Source organism: Prinia subflava, chromosome 2, assembly GCF_021018805.1.
Source record: "Prinia subflava isolate CZ2003 ecotype Zambia chromosome 2, Cam_Psub_1.2, whole genome shotgun sequence".
Taxonomy (NCBI): Eukaryota; Metazoa; Chordata; class Aves; order Passeriformes; family Cisticolidae; genus Prinia; species Prinia subflava.
Genome location: NC_086248.1, coordinates 86799720 through 86818043, shown reverse-complemented (window position 1 = coordinate 86818043; position 18324 = coordinate 86799720). Strand labels below are relative to the sequence as shown.

The window sequence follows — 18324 nt, the reverse complement described above, 5'->3', positions numbered from 1 at the left end:
TCCAGCCCCTCTCACTGGTGGGGTGAGAGGCTGAAAAGCCCTTTACCCTGTGTAAACACTGCGTAGCAACATCTAAAACATCAGTGTGTTATCAACATTATTTTCATCCCAAATCAAAGCACAGCACGGTACCAGCTACTAGGAGGAAAATTCTAGTGGAAACAAGGACACTACCTCATGCAGAAAGTGGGATTTGGTGTATGCTGGTGTGAGTGGCAGAAATGTGCAATAATTCAGGGAGATTTTGGTTATTCAGAGGTTCACAGGTTATAAGAATCAACCGTTTTTTCTGTTGTGAGGAGGAAAAAAAACCAACCCAGTAAAATAGAAATGAAAAGCAATAATCAAAATCTGTCTGTGGGTGGGGAATAAGGGGCTCTTGGCCTGTATGAGATCCCAGCAGGGGCTGACACACACACACCTCTGTGTACCTCGTGGTACTCCCAGCTGTCTGAGGTCAGTTCAAGTTCAGCATCCTAACAGAAAATGTCCTCCAAGTACTTTAAACTGTTATTCCCACTATCTTTATTTATCCTCTCAAATCACCTAAATTCGTCTTCTTTTATCCTTTGTGCAGTTCAGATAAGCCCTTGAAACTTTTTCATTCTTCACCAAATAACCCCTTTAAGACTTTCTGGGTTTGTGTAAGTCCATTCCTCATCTTTCACTTGTCTTTATCTCTTTTTCTCCTTTTGTTTCAATTTTTTCATCTGTTTTCATTTCCATATTCTGAATCCCATAAAAAAGAACAACTTGGAAGAAAATGTACTTGGGTCAATAGGACAGGATGATCTCTTGAGAGGAGTTCACATTGAATTGTCAGCCAGTAAGAAAATTATTTTGAATGTCAAACTAAAGGTACCAGATGATAGGAATAAACAGTGTCTGGATTAACTGTGTTAGGAACAGTACAGCTGGCTGATTAAGGGCAGAGATTTTTTCCCTCTAGCTGGCACTGGAATAGGTACCTTCAGAGGCTGTGAAGTCTTAGTCTTTGAAAATTTTTGAAAATGGACCAGACCCTGAGCTACCTGATCCAATTTCTTTGATGTTTTACTCTGCATCAAGCAGGAGGCTGAACTGCAGGACCTCCAGAAATCCCTTCCAACCTAATATTTCCTGTGACACTAATGGAAAACAAATACAATATGAGTGTTTATAGAGAAGAGATACTTAGTCTAACCTCAGTTGCATTCATAGCACTTAACGAGAACTGAGGTCTGGGAGTACAGGCAAGCATTTAGTGCCTTAAACTGTGGAGAAAAGCCAGGAGAGAGACTCTTGGAAAGGTGAGACAGCTGGAATGGTCAATGCAAAGCAAAGAGCTGGGAAAAGCATCCATGCAGCAGTGTTCTCTTGGGCCATGAGCAGGATAAATGACCTGTGCTTTCATAAATCAGACTCTCCTGTCCTGAAAAAACATGTGCTGCTGCCCTCAACATTTTCTCACATTTTCTTTATGGGCTGATGTTTTTCAGTCTGGTTAGTGAAATTGTTGCCAAATACAAAACTATACAATTAAAAGGTCATTGTCTTTTAAAACTCAGATATTGCCACCTCTTTTTACCAAAGTCTTAGGGAATTATGACGAAGGATTTCTCTTCTTTTGTTGAAACTGAAGAGCAAATATTTTGGCCTTTATGTATATTTTGGTTCAAATGAAACAGCTTTACCTTGATTATTTTTAGTGGTTTAGTGCCACTGTTTAGTTTTCAGAACTCTCAAGATCTCTGTGGTCAATTAAGTGATCTCTGGCAGTCGGTATATACTAGGAAAAGGCGTACATCTATTTCCCTTAACATTGTTTTCCCAACAGCTCTGAACTCCTTGTTTTATAACCAGAGACTGCTGAAAAAATCACATCTCATAACTTTAAACAAAGCACATCTCCATTAATTTCAAGGGTAAAGAAATCAGGGTTGTACATCTTGCATTTCTCACCTACACTCTACTGGAAGAGGATTTGGTAAGCCTAGGGTTTGTTTAATTTTGACAATATGGGGAATATCACAAAGAATAGCTGAGATCATTAACTTTAAAGACCTGGCTCCTGTCAGGCTGAAGAATTGAATTGATTTTACCTCAGCAGTCAGCACCCTGATCTCTTCAGATCAGACAACTTCCTTACAGGTATGCTTTAGAAAATGAGACACATAATTTTAAATTTCTAATTATAAACTTGTACTTTATAGTTTTAAAATGGCTACTTTACACACTGGAGATGTTTTAAATGAAATTAAGCACTAAATAAGTGGCCTGAAATAGATTTGAAACAAATAGCTACTTACATTTACTTTTTAATTCAATTTTTTTTTTACTATTTTAAAACACATGTAACCTGCAGGGAGCAAATCCATGATCAAATTCCTGCTGGATTTTTTGATGTGAGTGCCCCAAAGGTTTCATCTGACTGTTGGTGAAGTTCTCTATTCTGACTTAATTATTTCAGTGAGCATCAGACAACTTATAAGAACAAGTTTTCAGTATTTTCATTTAGATGATAGATTTCATAAGGACTTCAGAAATACATGAAGGTAATTTTAAAGCCTTTGGGAAGTGTTCTTTAGTCTGCTGAACATACACAGGGGAAGTGTATCTTCCTAGAAAGTGAGAAAGTTGTTTGTGTGACAGTTCATGAACATACAAGTGATGTCTTTTCCCTGCTTCTGTTCCAAATTATTTCTGGAACATGAACTTTGAGGAATAACTAATGACTAATGAGAGCAACATCTTGGAGGAGAAGAGGATTGAAAAAGCTGGATGTAAGATACAAGACAGTGCATGTACTGTTGTATCCTCCGAGTTTCACTGATATGTTCTTCCTCTCCCTGGTCTTTGGTTCAGGTTAGTGTAGAAGCTTCCCAAATACCTCCTTTCCAAACAGTAAGAGCTGCCTGCTAAACCAGCCTGACTTCTGGTGGACTATAGACACCAATCGGGTATGCAGGAGTTGTGTCCTATGCCAGGGCTGCTTGTTTCTGCCCACCAAAAAAATTGCTAGAAAAAGTAACACAGTCAAAATATAAACTGATTGTTGAGCTTTAAAGTAACAGAATTAAAACTAAGTGTACTTTGAAGATGGATTTGCTGTGCGTTTCAGTCCCTTTTCACAATCCATTCTGGAAAAATTTTATCAAAATACAAGAGCTCCTGGGGTTTTTTCCCTTGACATTAATCAGGTACTATCCTTGGAATTATAATCTCTCATGGCAAGATTTCTGTTACTAATGACATCACTGAAGTTCTGCAGTTAAAAGACAAATCAGTTTTTTGAAAGATAAATATTGGTAAGTATTTTTTCCACTGCTAGCAGGCAAGAGTTCTTTGCAATTCCTCTTCTGAATCTCTCTCTTAGCCTTGGAAAACCCTCATTATACCAGTGGGGGAAGGGTCTACTAAGGAAAACTCTGTGTATGAGTGAAAAATAACAGAGCAAATATTTTCTATATAGAACTGGTTTTAGGCTATTAGTTTGAAGAATTACCTTTCTGAATAGTGTATACCATCTGATTGATGAGGACATAGCTGGAGTATACCACTAGGATTTGGAAGCAGAGCAGCACCGCTTATTTATGCACGCTGGAGCTGACTAGCAAATATGAAATATTTATAGCATTATCTATTCTTGCTAATCATATTTTAGAGAATTTCACAAAGTGTAAGAAGGTTCTCGTTAAAGTCAGCAAAACCAAAACTATGATATTGCTGAATGCTTTTAAATTTCCTATTTTGTAAGAACCAATGTGAGCTTATTTGTGTGTATTTCTACATACATATTCAGATATGCAAATCTGCATATTTGAGTACTACTAAGCAGTCTTCAGGGGCTGTGGAATGGCCAGGATGTTCATGATTTGTCTTCATAGGTTCTTCATCATGTGTATTACTGTTACAACTTTTTCCTTGCTACTTGTGTCTTGTTCTTCATTTAGCTATTTGTACATGTGCATTATCCCTTCACTTAATCCTGTTCTGATTATTCAGGCCACTTAGGATGTCATTTGTTCTCCAGCTTCAAGTGTCACCAGAATTGGCCTTTGTCCCTCTCCCAGCCCTAACCCTGTACTATTAAAGTACATAATTTACTAATGAGAAAAGAAGTTAAAATTGACTCCATAAAATATTATTTTTGTAATTTTTGAGTTTAGCATTGTGGCCCTTTTTCCCTTCTGGCCTTTCAAGGTTCATTCTTTATAATAGTCTGAATATATGAAGATGAGATTCTGCTTGTGAGCCATTACAAAAAAGCCACCAACAAACCAAACCAGCTTCCCTTAGCATCCATGGAATAGTGTCAGGGTTCTACCCTGCATCAATTGCCCCCAGTAATGAAGGCAGTGGCAATTCAGCCTCATGCCAGTGCACACCAGCACTCACTGTGTGTGTGATGTTGCTGTCTGCAGCTGGTTTTAAACACTTCCTTCAGGTGTTTACCCTTGGAGCATGAGATGAGCAGCAGGCCAGGACTGTCCAATGTGTTCTCCCTTCACAAGCTCACCTGTTGTGGCTCTGGAGGTTTGCAGACTTCTCCCATGGATGTAATTCAGGAGGGGAACCCCGCTCACGTAGTTTTCTAAACAAACAAAATCCTTCTGTCAGCCAGCAGCAGTAGAGGTGGCCATTGCCTTAGGAAATGTTCTAACTAATTGAAATGCCCAAAGTTAATCCATCAAAGGAACTGTACGGTACAGGTGCCTGAATACATTTCAATATGTGCTTGTTTGAAGAAATCTGGTGCATTTAAGTAAAAATGTTTGAGAAATAAATTAACGTTTCTATTAACTAAAGACATGCTGACATCAGAGAGTATGAGGGAAGTAATGCAAAAGCTTAAATATAGAACAGATGTAGTATAGGAGCCTAAATACGAGATGAAAACTAATTAGCTTTTCACATAATTTAACAATTTTGAATTTCATTGACAGGAAAGGATAATAGCCATTTTCACACTTTTTCCAGTTTAGCTCAGCTAAAATGCATGCAGGAGCCTATGTAGTTCACTATTTGTCATGCATTTTCAACATGCATTAGATTAGTCTCTTCTGTTTCATTAGAGATGGTTGTTAAACACCTTCATTAAGTTACACTGCAGTATAGTACGGACAGTTTTTCCAGGTGATAATACCGACAATACGGGTTTAGAGGAGAAAAAAATGTGAATGGAGGAAGGAATTCGTATATAATTTTAAATTTTATTTTCCTATCCATGAATCTTAGAAGTAAGAAATGCTGAGGGTGGGAGAAAGCTCAGGAGACTGATCCAATCTCCCTACTCAGAGCAGTCACCCAGAGCAGGCTAAGGCCTGTGGCCAGTCAGGTTTTGAGTACCTTCAAGGATGGAGCTTCCACAAACACACCTGGACAACTTGTCAGGTCTCCCCTACAGTAAGAAAGCATTTTCTTATGTGCAAGTGGAGTGGTACCCAAACTGTGTGTATGGTTCTACCTCCACACTTGTCTGATTTCCTGAAATCATAATAATTAATACTCATTCAGTCACATATATACATACATGTATTTGTATATCCTCTTTTCTAGCAACACATGTCAAGTGTGCCAGCTCTCATTTTGGAGAAATGAAACCATGCTGTTGTTGAACACAAAAATAGCACTTAAACCTAAAGCAGTGTACATGCTAAGTTCCTTTTTTGTTTTCCCATTTTTGAATTTTGAGGGGATTTTTTGTTCGTTTTTTGGGGTTTTTTAAGCTACTCAAACACTTCAAGTCTGTAATGGCATCCTTAGCTCTGTTGCAAAGGGAAAAGAGAATTTTTCTGTCAAGAGTTTGAAGCACATGAGTAATATTTCACATTTGGAACATCTTAAAGCAAGTCTTCCACTTACGTGTCTCAAACAGCTAGGCTGAAAGTTGTGGGGTTTTTTTATTGGTTGTTTTTACTCATTAGAGCTGGAAACAACTACTATTGCATGGTTGTGGTGATGGATGAGAAATAATAACTTATGTAATGCAACTTATGGGTGTTATTTATAGTCTCCAGTGTGATCTCATGGAGAGCCTCGTGAGGCAGAGAAGCGACGGACGGGATGTGAGTTCTGTGGAGACTGTTCCCATGTGGTCTCTCGATTCCACACGGTTTAGGGACATTGGGTTTTAGTGCAGTTGCTTTTAAACTCTATGGAGGGGAAAAAAATAAATCGCTGAAGTAATGATGCTAAGGGCCCTGCAATGATACTAGAAAAGAGATTGTGTGGTTAAATATTACCAAGGGGCTTATGTAATATATTTTTGAGACATCTGTCTGTAGTGTTTTAAAAAAACACTGAGTTGAATTCACAAAATAAATACATTTCTTATGAGTGTAAGTGCTTCCAGAGAGGTGCACAGCCTTGAGATGCAGTCACAATTGTGTGAGAAGACAAAATAGGATGTTCATTTCAATGAAATACTAGTTTCAGGATAACGTTTTCCACATCACTGTACAGCAACAGGGTGGGACTGAGGTGGTCACAGTTGTCAGACTTGGCTTATGAGGTGTTAATCTTGAATTTCTGGTTTTTTTCATTGACAGGCAACAAACAAAAGGGTTTTGGAACAACTGTGTTAATTTTAGATTCATTTGAACTAGAGAGATTATTTTAAATGATGATTCTGGTAGATGTGATAGGGAAGATTTGTATAGAGGCAGTTTTCTCTAGATGAATTTTTTAATGCATGATCAACATGCCAGGCAGTTAAGTAATCCCTCATCTAATAACAGAATAATGAATAAAAAACCCACAACAACTAGAAATTGGCAACAAGCTGTTGCTCAAGTTTTAGTTAATCCATCTTACATAGTTATTGTCTGTGACCATGCAAGTTTCTTTATGGACAGAGGTTTTAAGAGCTTAAGCTGCTTCTAAGACAGTTTCAGGGGACATGGCATTAATTTTTGAGGGTTCATTAAAGGCTGCTGGTTCTGGTGTTTGCACAGACAGCTGAGATCATAAATGCCAGTCTGTGTGATGGCTTCTTTATGATAAGAAAAAAACCTGAGTGCCTCAAAAGCTGTCATGAAACTGGAGATAAAACAGGTTCATCTTCTTGAAGAAAGCAGCAGCAGAGGAGGGATCCTCTTTTTCTTACTATTTTCACATCTCTTCCATCCCTCCTCCTCCCGTTAAGTTTTGTTAGCCCACGTCTCTGTTGGCCTAGAGCATCCCACCCTCCCCCAAATGCCATGGAGGAGCCATCATAATTGTAACTGCAGCCATCTGCATGCAGCCTGCAAACTCCTCCAAGGCTGGAGAGCAAGGGAGAGGAATTCAGCTCAGGTGCCTTTTTTATTTTTTTGAAAAATTTTGAGGGTAGAACATGAGTAATGAAGATGAGAACAGTGACAGTGAGAAACAAATGTGAGTCTCTGTCCATGATATAATAGTTTTAAGAACACTGGTCTGCTTGTTGGTTCCAGACAAGCCTCCAGTTTCAGCCTTGCCTAACTGAACTTCTTTGTTCTCTCATTTCAAATGGGAGTTTGGTGCACAATTAGAAGAATCTCCACCATCAGATACCAGTTTGAAGAATGCTTGTTTCTTAACTCAGAATTAAACCTGCAGTGGGAGTGTGTCAAGGTCAGTGCACAAGTTACTCTGCTGAGCGGTTTCTTCCTGAAATTTTGGGGATTTCTCATCCTTATTATTCATTTTTACAGAGAAGTTTTTTGATTTTTGACATTTGTGGGTAAAAAAAGAGCATTTTTGGTTTTCTCTCAGACTGAGTATTTGTTGGTTTAGGTGCAACACTAAAATGCAAGTTGAGCATGGAAAATGTTTTAGAAGCAAATGAGAAGTAACTGTTGTTGAATGAACCAACCTTATGAGAAAAGCCACTGTCAGTCACTGGCTGAGAGAATCCTCTTAGCTTTTTTTGATTGTTTAAAGGTTCATACTGTGAATTTCCTCTTGGTTCCAGTTGCAGCACTTCAGCCTGTATTCCTAGGGGGTTTTGTTTCAGTTGCACTCCAGGTAGTAAAGCTATGTATGACAATTTCATTTTGCTATCATATCTTTGAACTTTATGGTTGCAAGATTCCAGGTGCTGGAAGATGTGTTTTGTGTCCTGTGTTACATGTATCAGTATCATGAAAAGTAACGAGATCTGGAAGAAATGCACATAGGACTGACTCTAAAAGGTCTAATGTCTACTCTGTGCTTTCTCCTTGCTCATTGTGCTTCCCTTTGGGAATCTGGAAGTGTGTGTGGGTCTGGTTTGTGGTGAGCATTAGCTTGGACTCCTGTTCAAGGCCCTGGGCAGTGATCAGAGAAATGGTGCTGTCCCTGAGAGCAAGGTTGAGTTTACCTCAGTGCTAAGTGTTTTAGCTTATGGCAGAAAGATACACATTGTAAAAAATGAGATTTCGATAATTTCTGTGATAATGACCAACTCATGTTAATATTCAGTTAGTCATTACCAATTAACAGAAAGTGTGTTATTAAGTATTTTCATTTGTAGGACTGACTTGAAGTAGCTATTTTTCTCATTAAGGCATATGGTTTCATTAACTTATTAGACACTGGTTGACTCACACCATGAATCCCTTATTTGGGTTTCAGGATCAGCAGACTATGGTTTCCATCAGCGTAATTCAGAATACCAAATTGGCTTCTGAGAACTACCAGAACAGTTTACATTTCCAGAAGCAAAGATGTGGGGGAGGCAGCTGTTCCATAATGGCAGTGCACTTGTTTCTTTGAGTAGTGAATAAACTGCAAAGGATGCAGATCTCCATCTGGGGCAGCAAGGTGGGCTGGAGCAGGTTTTACTGAATGCTGAGTCAGCCGGGTCACAGGACAGAATCTGCCTGTTGGAGGGGGTGTCCTTATACCCTCGAGGTGAGCCTGGTGTTCCAGGCACTCTGAAAACAAGTGTCCATGGGACGGGATTGTTTGCCTTGGAGTGTGAGTTGGGATCTCTGTTCAGGGAGCCAGGCAGTCTGTTCAGAGGATCTTTCCCTTGAACTGTTTTCTCCAGAGATTTAAGACAGGACTAGTTGTTCCACAGCTGTAGTAATGCATTATGCACTACTTTCTTTTCCGTGCCAAAGGCTCCTGCACAGCCAAGCATGCAGAGGTGAAGTACGTTATGTACTGAATATTAGTTTAGGCCTAATATATGTATTTTGTAAGGTGTCAATTGTAATCTGTGACACTGATCAAAAAGGTGGCTGTCTTGAGGCACACATCAGATAAAATCATTGCAGCTTAATAAAAACTTATCACCTGTATGCAGTGCAGAAAGCAATTCGCTCTTCTATGGAACGTGAGATACAGAGGCTTTATACTTGTTGTAAAGCCAGGCACATTTTCAGCGTATCTTGATAGCGATATGACAGAAATGAAGCGGGCCCAGTGAGGCAAGGTGTGTATTTGTGATGGCTGTAACAGCAGGGTACAGCAACTGGAAGAACGCTGTGACACAGGGGCTGAAACACAGCTAAGAAATGTGAATTAGTCTGTACTGCATGTGAGGAGCCAGGAGAAGTTAACAGAGCATCCCCAAAGGGAGAAGCTGCCAAGTATTCCAACTCTGACTCCTTTAGGTGTTCACTCAAGGAAAGTCATGATGTTGATAAGCAGTGGCTCAGGTAAGATAGCTACATAACCAGTTATGTAAACTGGATAAACCAACATTTTATCCATGGCACTTAACCTTTTCCTGCCTAATCCAGGACAGCACAAAGCAGACATAAGCAATGGAATCTTAGAATAATGGGACAGACATGTTCAATAGGTTACCATGCTGCCAAAAAAATAGATTTAGCCTGTTATTTGTTGGATTTATGTTGGTTCAAAAGGGATTTAACCCATCTAATGGACTTTTTTTTCCTTGTTCACCATCATGCAGTAAAATACTGACTGATTACAGTAATGTCTTTCAGCAGCTCCTTGTAGCATTACAACAAATAATTTAATTTTTAGTACAGTTGGGATTAGATTTATTTGCAGTTCTTATTACAGGGAAATACAGCACTGATTCTGCTGTGCACAGATCTGAGAAGGGAAAATGTCTTTTCTGACCTGACTTGGATTGCAGAGCCGCAGATCCACTGAAATGTCATGTCTCTGACATGCCACAGACACAAGGCTTGGGCATCTCACAGTTCAGTCAGTAATGTGCATTGCATGTGCTACTCTAGAACCCTTGGCAGTATCCTCTCCATTGTAAAAAAAACCCCAGAAAGTCTGAAAAAAAGGCACTATGCTACCTGAAGCAAGACTGTTGTAAACTTTAAATTCAAAAGGCTTTCCATACACCATTTTCTTGCAAGCTGAAATTTATGAAGTTATTAATGCAAATAGTATTCTGACTAATACTTTAGAAATGGCTGAGCATTTGGAATTTATAGGATGTATGTACAGATCATGCTTATTTTGTTTGGGGTTGTATTGTTGGCGTATACTAATTTACATTTAAATTGTTATCCATGTGGAAAGAGAGGTAAGCATGGTATGGTGCTTTCATGTACTGCCTTCAGTCATAAGAGATACAATTTACATGCTGTGCTTGAAAAATCCCTCTCCTGCCCCAGGGAGGAAATAGGTCAAATCTGTGCTCAGTTGTTTTTCATCACTTCAGTCAGTTTGTGTGGAGACACCAAAGGCGGCGCACAGGAGAAAATAAATGAGATGACAGATGAAGCCTGCAATTGTTTAGGATGGTGCATGCTCTCCATGTATCTCTGTATGACCCAGCCAAGGCTGGAAGGAAGCTAATCAGTTCATTTTACTTTCAGTATTGACAGCAGGAGGGGTTCTTGTAGGGAACAAAGATAATTTGTCCTTTACTTGATGCTCATTTTGGTTGGTAAGAAAATATGCATATGCAATAGAATGGGAGGTCTCACACTGCTTGGTGGTGACCCCAGCTGAAAGCAATATACCTTCAGTCTGCCTAAAGGAATGCCTCAGCAAGGTAATTCTAATATTTCTCCTAAAATATTTGTTGTGAATACAACAGATTCACAGTCGGAGAGTGAGGCTTCTCCTGTGAAACGGCCACGGCTACTGGATGACAGTAATGACAGGCCTGAGGAAACCAGTCGATCCAAACAGAAGAGCAGACGCCGGTGCTTCCAGTGCCAAACAAAACTGGAGCTAGTACAGCAGGAGCTGGGATCGTGTCGCTGTGGTGAGTACTGTTTGCCAGTGGCATCCGCCTTCCGAACGCAGCCGTGCTCAGCTCTGTGTCACTCTGGAAATACTGACAACACTCGCCTTTCTCACCTTGGAAACATGCTCTAAACAGAAGCTATAGCTTCCACTGGTAGCACAAAGTTCTAATTAGTTCCTGTCTAATTTCCCCTTTAAAACTTTGGCCTTGATGTACTGCTTTGTCTCAAGAGATGCCAAATATTAATGAATTTAACTTCAGAAGTCCCTGTAAGGCAGGAAGGGCATCGTACCTACTTGACAGGAGAAGAAGCACAAAGCACATCAATAAATATGCAAAGATAAGAAGGTTTCTATAGGGTGTAAAGGAACATAGGTCAGTATCTGCTTCTGCATGTTATAATTACATTAATATTAGAAACTTAAATCCAGAAGCCCCCTCTAACTGAAAATATTTTCATTCTCACACTTGGTTTGTGGGGGGAAGATTTACTGTTCATCATACACTTAAAATCATCTAACTTGGCTTTTCCTGAGTTGATGACACTGTTCAGATGGTTGAATTGAGGATGATAATCCCAAGCAGACATTAATTTCAGGTTTCATATTAAATGCAAATAATCTTTCTGAAACAATAATTAATGTGATGAGATTCCAGAGGAGATGCTCTCTCCTTCATGGAACAATTGCATTCTTAATTGGAGTAAATGTGCTTGTTAGACCCAGTGATAATGCTTGTGGTAGTTTTACCTGCTAATTATTTTTTCACATAATCGTGTATTGAAGGTTGCATTGAACCCTCTGACAATGCTTGTATTGGTGCATTTGGAGAAGTTTGTTTCAGTCACTCCATTGTGTCTCAGGCAGGGGATGATTTCCAAAGGATCTGCACAGATGATGGGTGCAATTCACCTTGCACCTGTGAAATACAAAATCCTGTGTTAAAACCATTCTCTGGAGAGAAGGCGTGGCCGCCTGAGCAGCAGTGTGGAGAGGAAGGGTAGCTAAGGTAGTTACAAAGACAGTTAATCCTCTACTGAATACCAAATGCCAAGTGAAGAGAAGCAATAGGAAGCTGCAAAGATTCTGTGTTATGCTTTGTTCTTCAGCATCTGTCTGTCTTCAGGCTGTAGAGATTACTGTTGGGTTGGGCTCTTTTGGACATGAGATAGGCTTTGTTTCACTATTGGAGCACTGGCACAGAACTAACATAGATTATCTGTGAAGCCACCAAACACGAAATCAAAAGCTGTAATGTTGAAATTCTTGTTATGGAAATCGTGTGTCAGGGCACTTTGAAGTGTCTGGTAACATTTTTATCAAACTGAAGAAATTCAGGGCTGTTGATGACACATTTTGGTATGGCTCTTTCTGCTCAGCATGGCAGAGGCAGGAATTTCTGCTCTTGGTCTGCTGTTGTCATGTATACAACAACTGAAATGTATACAACCTGACTGAAATAGCAGAATGTCCTTAATATTGAGAGCAAGAGAGTTTGAATTTTGGGGTGGATTGGATAAATGATTGCTTAACCATTATGTAACATCAATAATGTTCCCTTCCTACATTCTGCAATATTGGAGCTATGTAAGAGCAATTAAGTTGAAAGCAACTTTTAAAAAGCCCTTTTATTGATCAGTAACGCTTTTAAAATTATAAAATAAGACCTACCTTTTTTTTTTCTATAAACTGGATTAAAGATATATTTGGTTAGTTCCTCTCAAGTTTTCATGAAGTGGTTCCATAATTTAATACTGTTGCAATATAAATGTTGTAGGAATCATTCTTTAATTTTCTTCTACTGGATATATATAGCTTTATGGAAGTATTTCTGTTAAAGTTCATAAAATGTGTTAATAAAACATGAATGTGAAAAAACCTCTGAATTCCTCAGCAATAAGTGAGGAGGTGAAAATTTGCATTCCTGTATTACATCCTATACAGTTTATAGTTTCTATTATAAACATTTCTATTCCAAACTTTTAATGAGAAAATAGAAGGCAGGAGTCTATTTCTATGTGTACGGCAGGGCTGAAAAAACTGGAGATCTTTGGTTTCTGTGCAGTTACAATGTTCCATTAATACTTTGTGCAGTAAGGGTGTGTTACCTGTGCTCTGATGTGATGTGAATGTGGGCATACCCTGTGCCACTTACATTTAATAGTCAGATTAGTAAGAAGAAGGCAAAATGCTTCCACTGAGCAACACAGGGCACCTCAACTTCACATCACCCAAACTGCTTTACCAGTCAGTAGCGTGTGGCTCTGGTGAGTTTTAAAGATGCTGCCTGAGAAACTGTTCTTGCTAGCTTGTCCTGCTGTCTGTAAAATCAGGTTGCCTTAGGTCATGAATGTCAAGCCTATTCAAAAACCCCGGCCAGAGGTGATGGAAATGGAGTGGAACAAATCTGTCAAATTCTCATTTGTTTAAAGTATTTCCTAAATCCACACATGACTGAGTTCTCCTTTTCTGTCCTAATGTGAAGCACAGGTAATGATGTGTGGTCAGGTGGAGGAGATGGGATAGAATCAACTGGTGTAAAATAAGCACATCCACTCTTCAAAAGTCATGGTCAACATAGAACATTGCTTGAACTGAGCTTTGAACCTCTGCTGTTAAATTCTTGGTGTCTTAATCCTGAGCTGAAGCAGTGAGAAAAAGGGGGAAACTCCTCCCAGTTCTAAACATTAATAGAAAATTTGATATCAGGATCAATAAGAAGGCAGACACCATCGTCAGAGTGACAAATGTGTGGGTTTGCTTGGATGTAGGGAAGAGGATTTAAAGCGTAAAAATGTTGATCCAAAGCTGTGTCTGAAGCAGTCTTGCTAAAATCCAAATTAACTGCACAGACCAACAATTTAATTGTTTGCTGTTGCATATCTTCTTGTCCCAATGTTAAAAGTTCTGGAAATCCTCTTACTTTCTGATGATTTGTCCTGGTGAGTCTTCCAGTGAGATTTTTAGTGAGACATAGTAGAAAGGAAAATATGTACATACTGAACGATTTTTTTTAATGTAAACATATCTGCAAATACTGATCCAGTTAACTGGATTTGTCCAACAAGGCACATCTTTAATGGCAAGGAGACAGAGAGAGTGACTGGTGCTTTACACCAGCTTGGAGATCTTTGGGAGGCTGCTGTATTGGCTCTCCTCTCCTGTCAGCCCTGTCCAGAGAGAGGTGACGCTGCTCAGCTCGTTCCCTTGACACTACATGGAGTTTTAGACAGATTTGACAGTGCTGCAGGGCTTTGCTGTGAAGAACAACAATTCACTACTGAGAAGGGAGTTCTAGCAATTCAAACACAACATTTTTCAGATGTAGAAAGATTTGTTTGTTTTCATACACACATACTCTCAAGATCTTTTTTCATTTTTTTTCCGCTCTGTTCAAGTTATTAACTGCTGACAAGAAATTCACATCTCATAAATAATGCTTAAGAGCCATTGCTATATAAATTGAATGTGTTATGAATTGTGATGGGCCTTTTTGTAGCGTTCTACGCCCAGAGCAGGAAGAACAGAGGATGTCATTTTCATTAATTTCTAATGAGGTGCCAATTAAAGCTAAGGAAGGAACTCAGAAGGGAAGAGTCACAGAGCTCCCCTGAATCCTGTGCCCTGGGGCTGTCAAACGAGTGTGCTGCCAAGCCTCCTCTGAAAGTTCCAGTAAATTACAAACTCATCCAGAGCACACACAAGACAAATTCAGCTTCCCTTTGATCTTCAAAAGAGCAATTTGTAAGACGAGTTCTGAGCCTTTTCACACAGCAAACTGGGAGAAGTGATAGGAATTGTTAATTGCTGATGCACTTTGCAAGCTCTAGTGAGAAAGAGAAAATTTAAAATGAATTCTCATTTTGAGCTTCTGACAGGATAACCTTTATATCAACACCACTAAAAACAAAATCAGCTTCCTGTGCACAGTTTGTGGGTGACAGTAAGAGTAGGCAAGTCCTGCAGGCAAGCAGTGTTCTCATCCATCAGCTGGATGGACCTTCCAATAGTTCAGTGTCTTACAATGGGTAATGATTGTATTGAAATAATTTTTACTTAATATTAAATTTAGGAGTCAGTTTTATCATCAAAGAATTTCAGGAATCACGTTCTTCAAGGTACACTCTGTTACAGCATTTCTGCAGGCAGTCTGAAATCAACTGCCTGTGATCCTTGATCTGAAAAGAAGTTGTTGTTTCAGTGGTGTGATAACTGGGGGTTACCAGAGTTGCTTGAAAACTAGGGGCAGTGAAGGTGTGAGTGGAAGCAGCTGTAAAACACTGAGTTCTGGAAATGTATTGTAAAAAAGGCAGGTTGATTAGTTGCAAATTACACTATAAATTTCTAAACCTGCTTTTAATTGCTTGACTAGATGGATATTGCTACTAAATAAAGTTGTGTATAGTTTTAAAAGACACTGAGCTGTAAACTTTTAATCTATAGAAATTATTTGCACAGAAAGCAAAACTTAATTTTATAGAAGAGGCTTACAGTTTTACAGTAGAAAGTAGTTCTGGTACGCTATTTCTGTAAAGCAAACACACAAAAGGTCTGCAGTGACCTTGTTGCTGGAATTGCATGAGAAATATGAGGATATTCTAGATAATCAGTAGAGGAATTTTATGTTTGTCATGTTAGATCCACTTCTGGTCAGCAGTTGAAGACAACTGAGTGTAGTGTGCCAGCTCTGCAGCAGCTTTTGTGTAGAAGGTTTGGTGCTTGTAGGCCCCATCCTTAGGGGCGTGTGTACCTCAGACTCCTCCTGTCTCAGCAGTCACTGGGGTGGCTGAGATCATGGGCCCTGCAAAGCAAGCCAGGCTTTAGCTTCCAGTAGCAGTGCCATTTGTTTGTGTGCTTCTCAGACAGGAAGAGTAATGTTTTTCATGTTCGTGGGCCAGAGGAGATACTTAAGATGTTGAAACCTTCCAGCTTGATCACACTTTAAAAATAATTGCGCAGTCATGTTGCATTCTGATCAAGCACTTGCTAGCCATATTTCTTGCCTGTGCGGACAAGAAAGCTTTTCTTGGAATTTTACTGGCCTAGGTTATGTTGTAAGAAGCTCCAATTTCCTGGAATGCATCTGGCCTAACAGCTGTGCACTCGCTGCTGCTCTTGGGGGAGTCTGCTGTGAGCACTAACCTCAAGCTGAGGTGAAGGCAGAATGTGGTGGTTTGCAATTTTAATTTGTGAGACGCTGGCAAGCACTGATGTTTGTCTGTTTTTTGGTTGGAAGGAGTTCAGTTCACAAGTGGCCTCTACTGCAGTGAGACTGAGCCAGGAAACAAGAATCAAACTCGGCCACTCAGCCAGAGAGCCACCGCGGGGTGCTGAGCACCTGGGATTGAGGGTGGAGCATGTGGCCCACCACAGACTGCTCCTTTAGAAGGGCATAAATTTCATTCCTAGTGCTTATTTTTCCACATCCCTGTTTTTAGTTTAGTTCTGTATAGATCTGCTGAAATTCTTTTCTTGGGTGTTACTGTTGGTTTGTTTTGCTCTAAGCACAGGGATAAGAGGGAGAGAAAAACAGACTCCTATCAAGCACCAGCAGAAACAAAATACATCCACACGGCAGAGACTGTACCTCTTTTACAGATAAAATGGCAGCAAGTCTCAGTGTCATTGAGTAATCAAAAAAGTGGAAGAAAAGCAGCTGCAGATTCTTAACTTTGATAACAGAGCTGCTGGTCCATAAACACAGGAGATGAAGCACTTGTTTGGATTGTGCCAGAAAAAATTTGGAGTGATTTGATTTACTCGGTTAATTTAGAAATAATCTTCAGAAGGAAAGAAACAAATTTGAATAGATAAGCTGCTCCATCTTTATAAAAAGTTGTCAAACATGTATTGAAACTAATGTTTCTCTTAAAACTTGGTAAAATAGTAAATCATAGTTCCATTTCCATGGAACCTTTATCTGTGGAGGAGAATTGGGAATGGTGCTGGTAAATTCACTTTCTAGATGGATAAGGTTTATCTGGTACAAACCAAAGTGGCTTCAGGGCATGATTATGTCTTGGTGTAACAGATGTACTTCCATTGATTAAGATGAAATATGCACAGTGCTTCTGGAGAGTATGAGTCAGCCAGTTCAGTAAGAAGTATTAAAATAAATCTTATTAGTGACTGGTTCTGTACTACAGTTCTGGCAAGTCTTCCTGTCAGCCTGTAAGATGTACCACATTCAGCTGTCTTGTGCTGGCTGTTCTCCTAAGGGAGTTACTCCCAGAATAGTTCTTTTGCTTCAGCCATTTCAGGAATGTCCAGCATCTTACCTTGTATTGCTGCTAGTATTACAAAAATACCCCAAACCCCACAGTCTATTGAAGTTTGAACTCAGAGGGAGGGGGTTTGTGTTGTTGTATTTTATGAAGGTGTTATTCCAAGACTCCAATTTAATTGATAGGGAATAGGAGCTGTTATCTGATGTTGGTCTTTCTGACTGATATGTATTCTGAAAGTACTGGAAATGAAGAAGTAGTTGATTAATTGGTGGATCATAGATTCCAAGTGTAGGACCCAGAAAAATGCTTTTGTGTCTAGGTTTCAGAAAAGCTGTCCGCAGCTTTAAAAGTGTTAATGGAGTTCATGCTCCTTATAATTAGAAATTATGAAATATTGTTTGAAGAGGCTCCAGTATATTTCTCCAGCTTGTTCAATTAACATGGGTTTCTTACAAGACGTGCTGATTTTGATTTCTTCCATTGTGCTACCAAAGTTTGGCAATATTGATTTTGTAATGTGTGCTGAGCCTGTTCCTTACCTTGCTGTAGTCCCAATGTAACTTAAATGGGCTGCTCATCTCTTAAGCCCCCAAGTTCTCCTTAAGTAAAACAAGTTAGGGTGTTCCTTCTAAAAACAAAAAGTGGTTTATTTTGACATTACTGATGTGGTAAGTCCTTCACTGTATAACCTTCTGGGAGTTCTCAAATGGAAACTGCAGTACTGCCTGAAAAATCAGCATTTCGTAGGTGTGCCACATTGTCTCTCTTCCCTACATGCCTGTCTTGTGGTTACAGAGGAGTGAAGTGCATCCATAAAGTGGAAGATGATGCACTTTTTAATTGTCTTGTGCGCACAAGAGACACATGGCTTAGTGAACTTGAACATAGAAATCTATCTGAGACTACCATACATTTCTTCCAGCACCTTGAGGGAAGTATTTGCTCAGGCTCTGAGTCATTTTTTTCTTATGACAAAAGACGGATA

The 18324-nt window shown here is 39.4% G+C and overlaps 1 protein-coding gene across 1 annotated transcript in view; it reads left to right on the top strand.

Moving 5' to 3' along the window:
• The window catches only part of ZFAND3 (zinc finger AN1-type containing 3), a 132891-nt gene that overhangs the window by 102373 nt on the left and 12194 nt on the right, over positions 1 to 18324 (top strand). The window contains exon 6 of the mRNA XM_063390869.1: positions 10961 to 11131. Coding sequence (XP_063246939.1) covers positions 10961 to 11131 — 171 coding nt within the window. The remainder of the gene's footprint in view (positions 1 to 10960; positions 11132 to 18324) is intronic.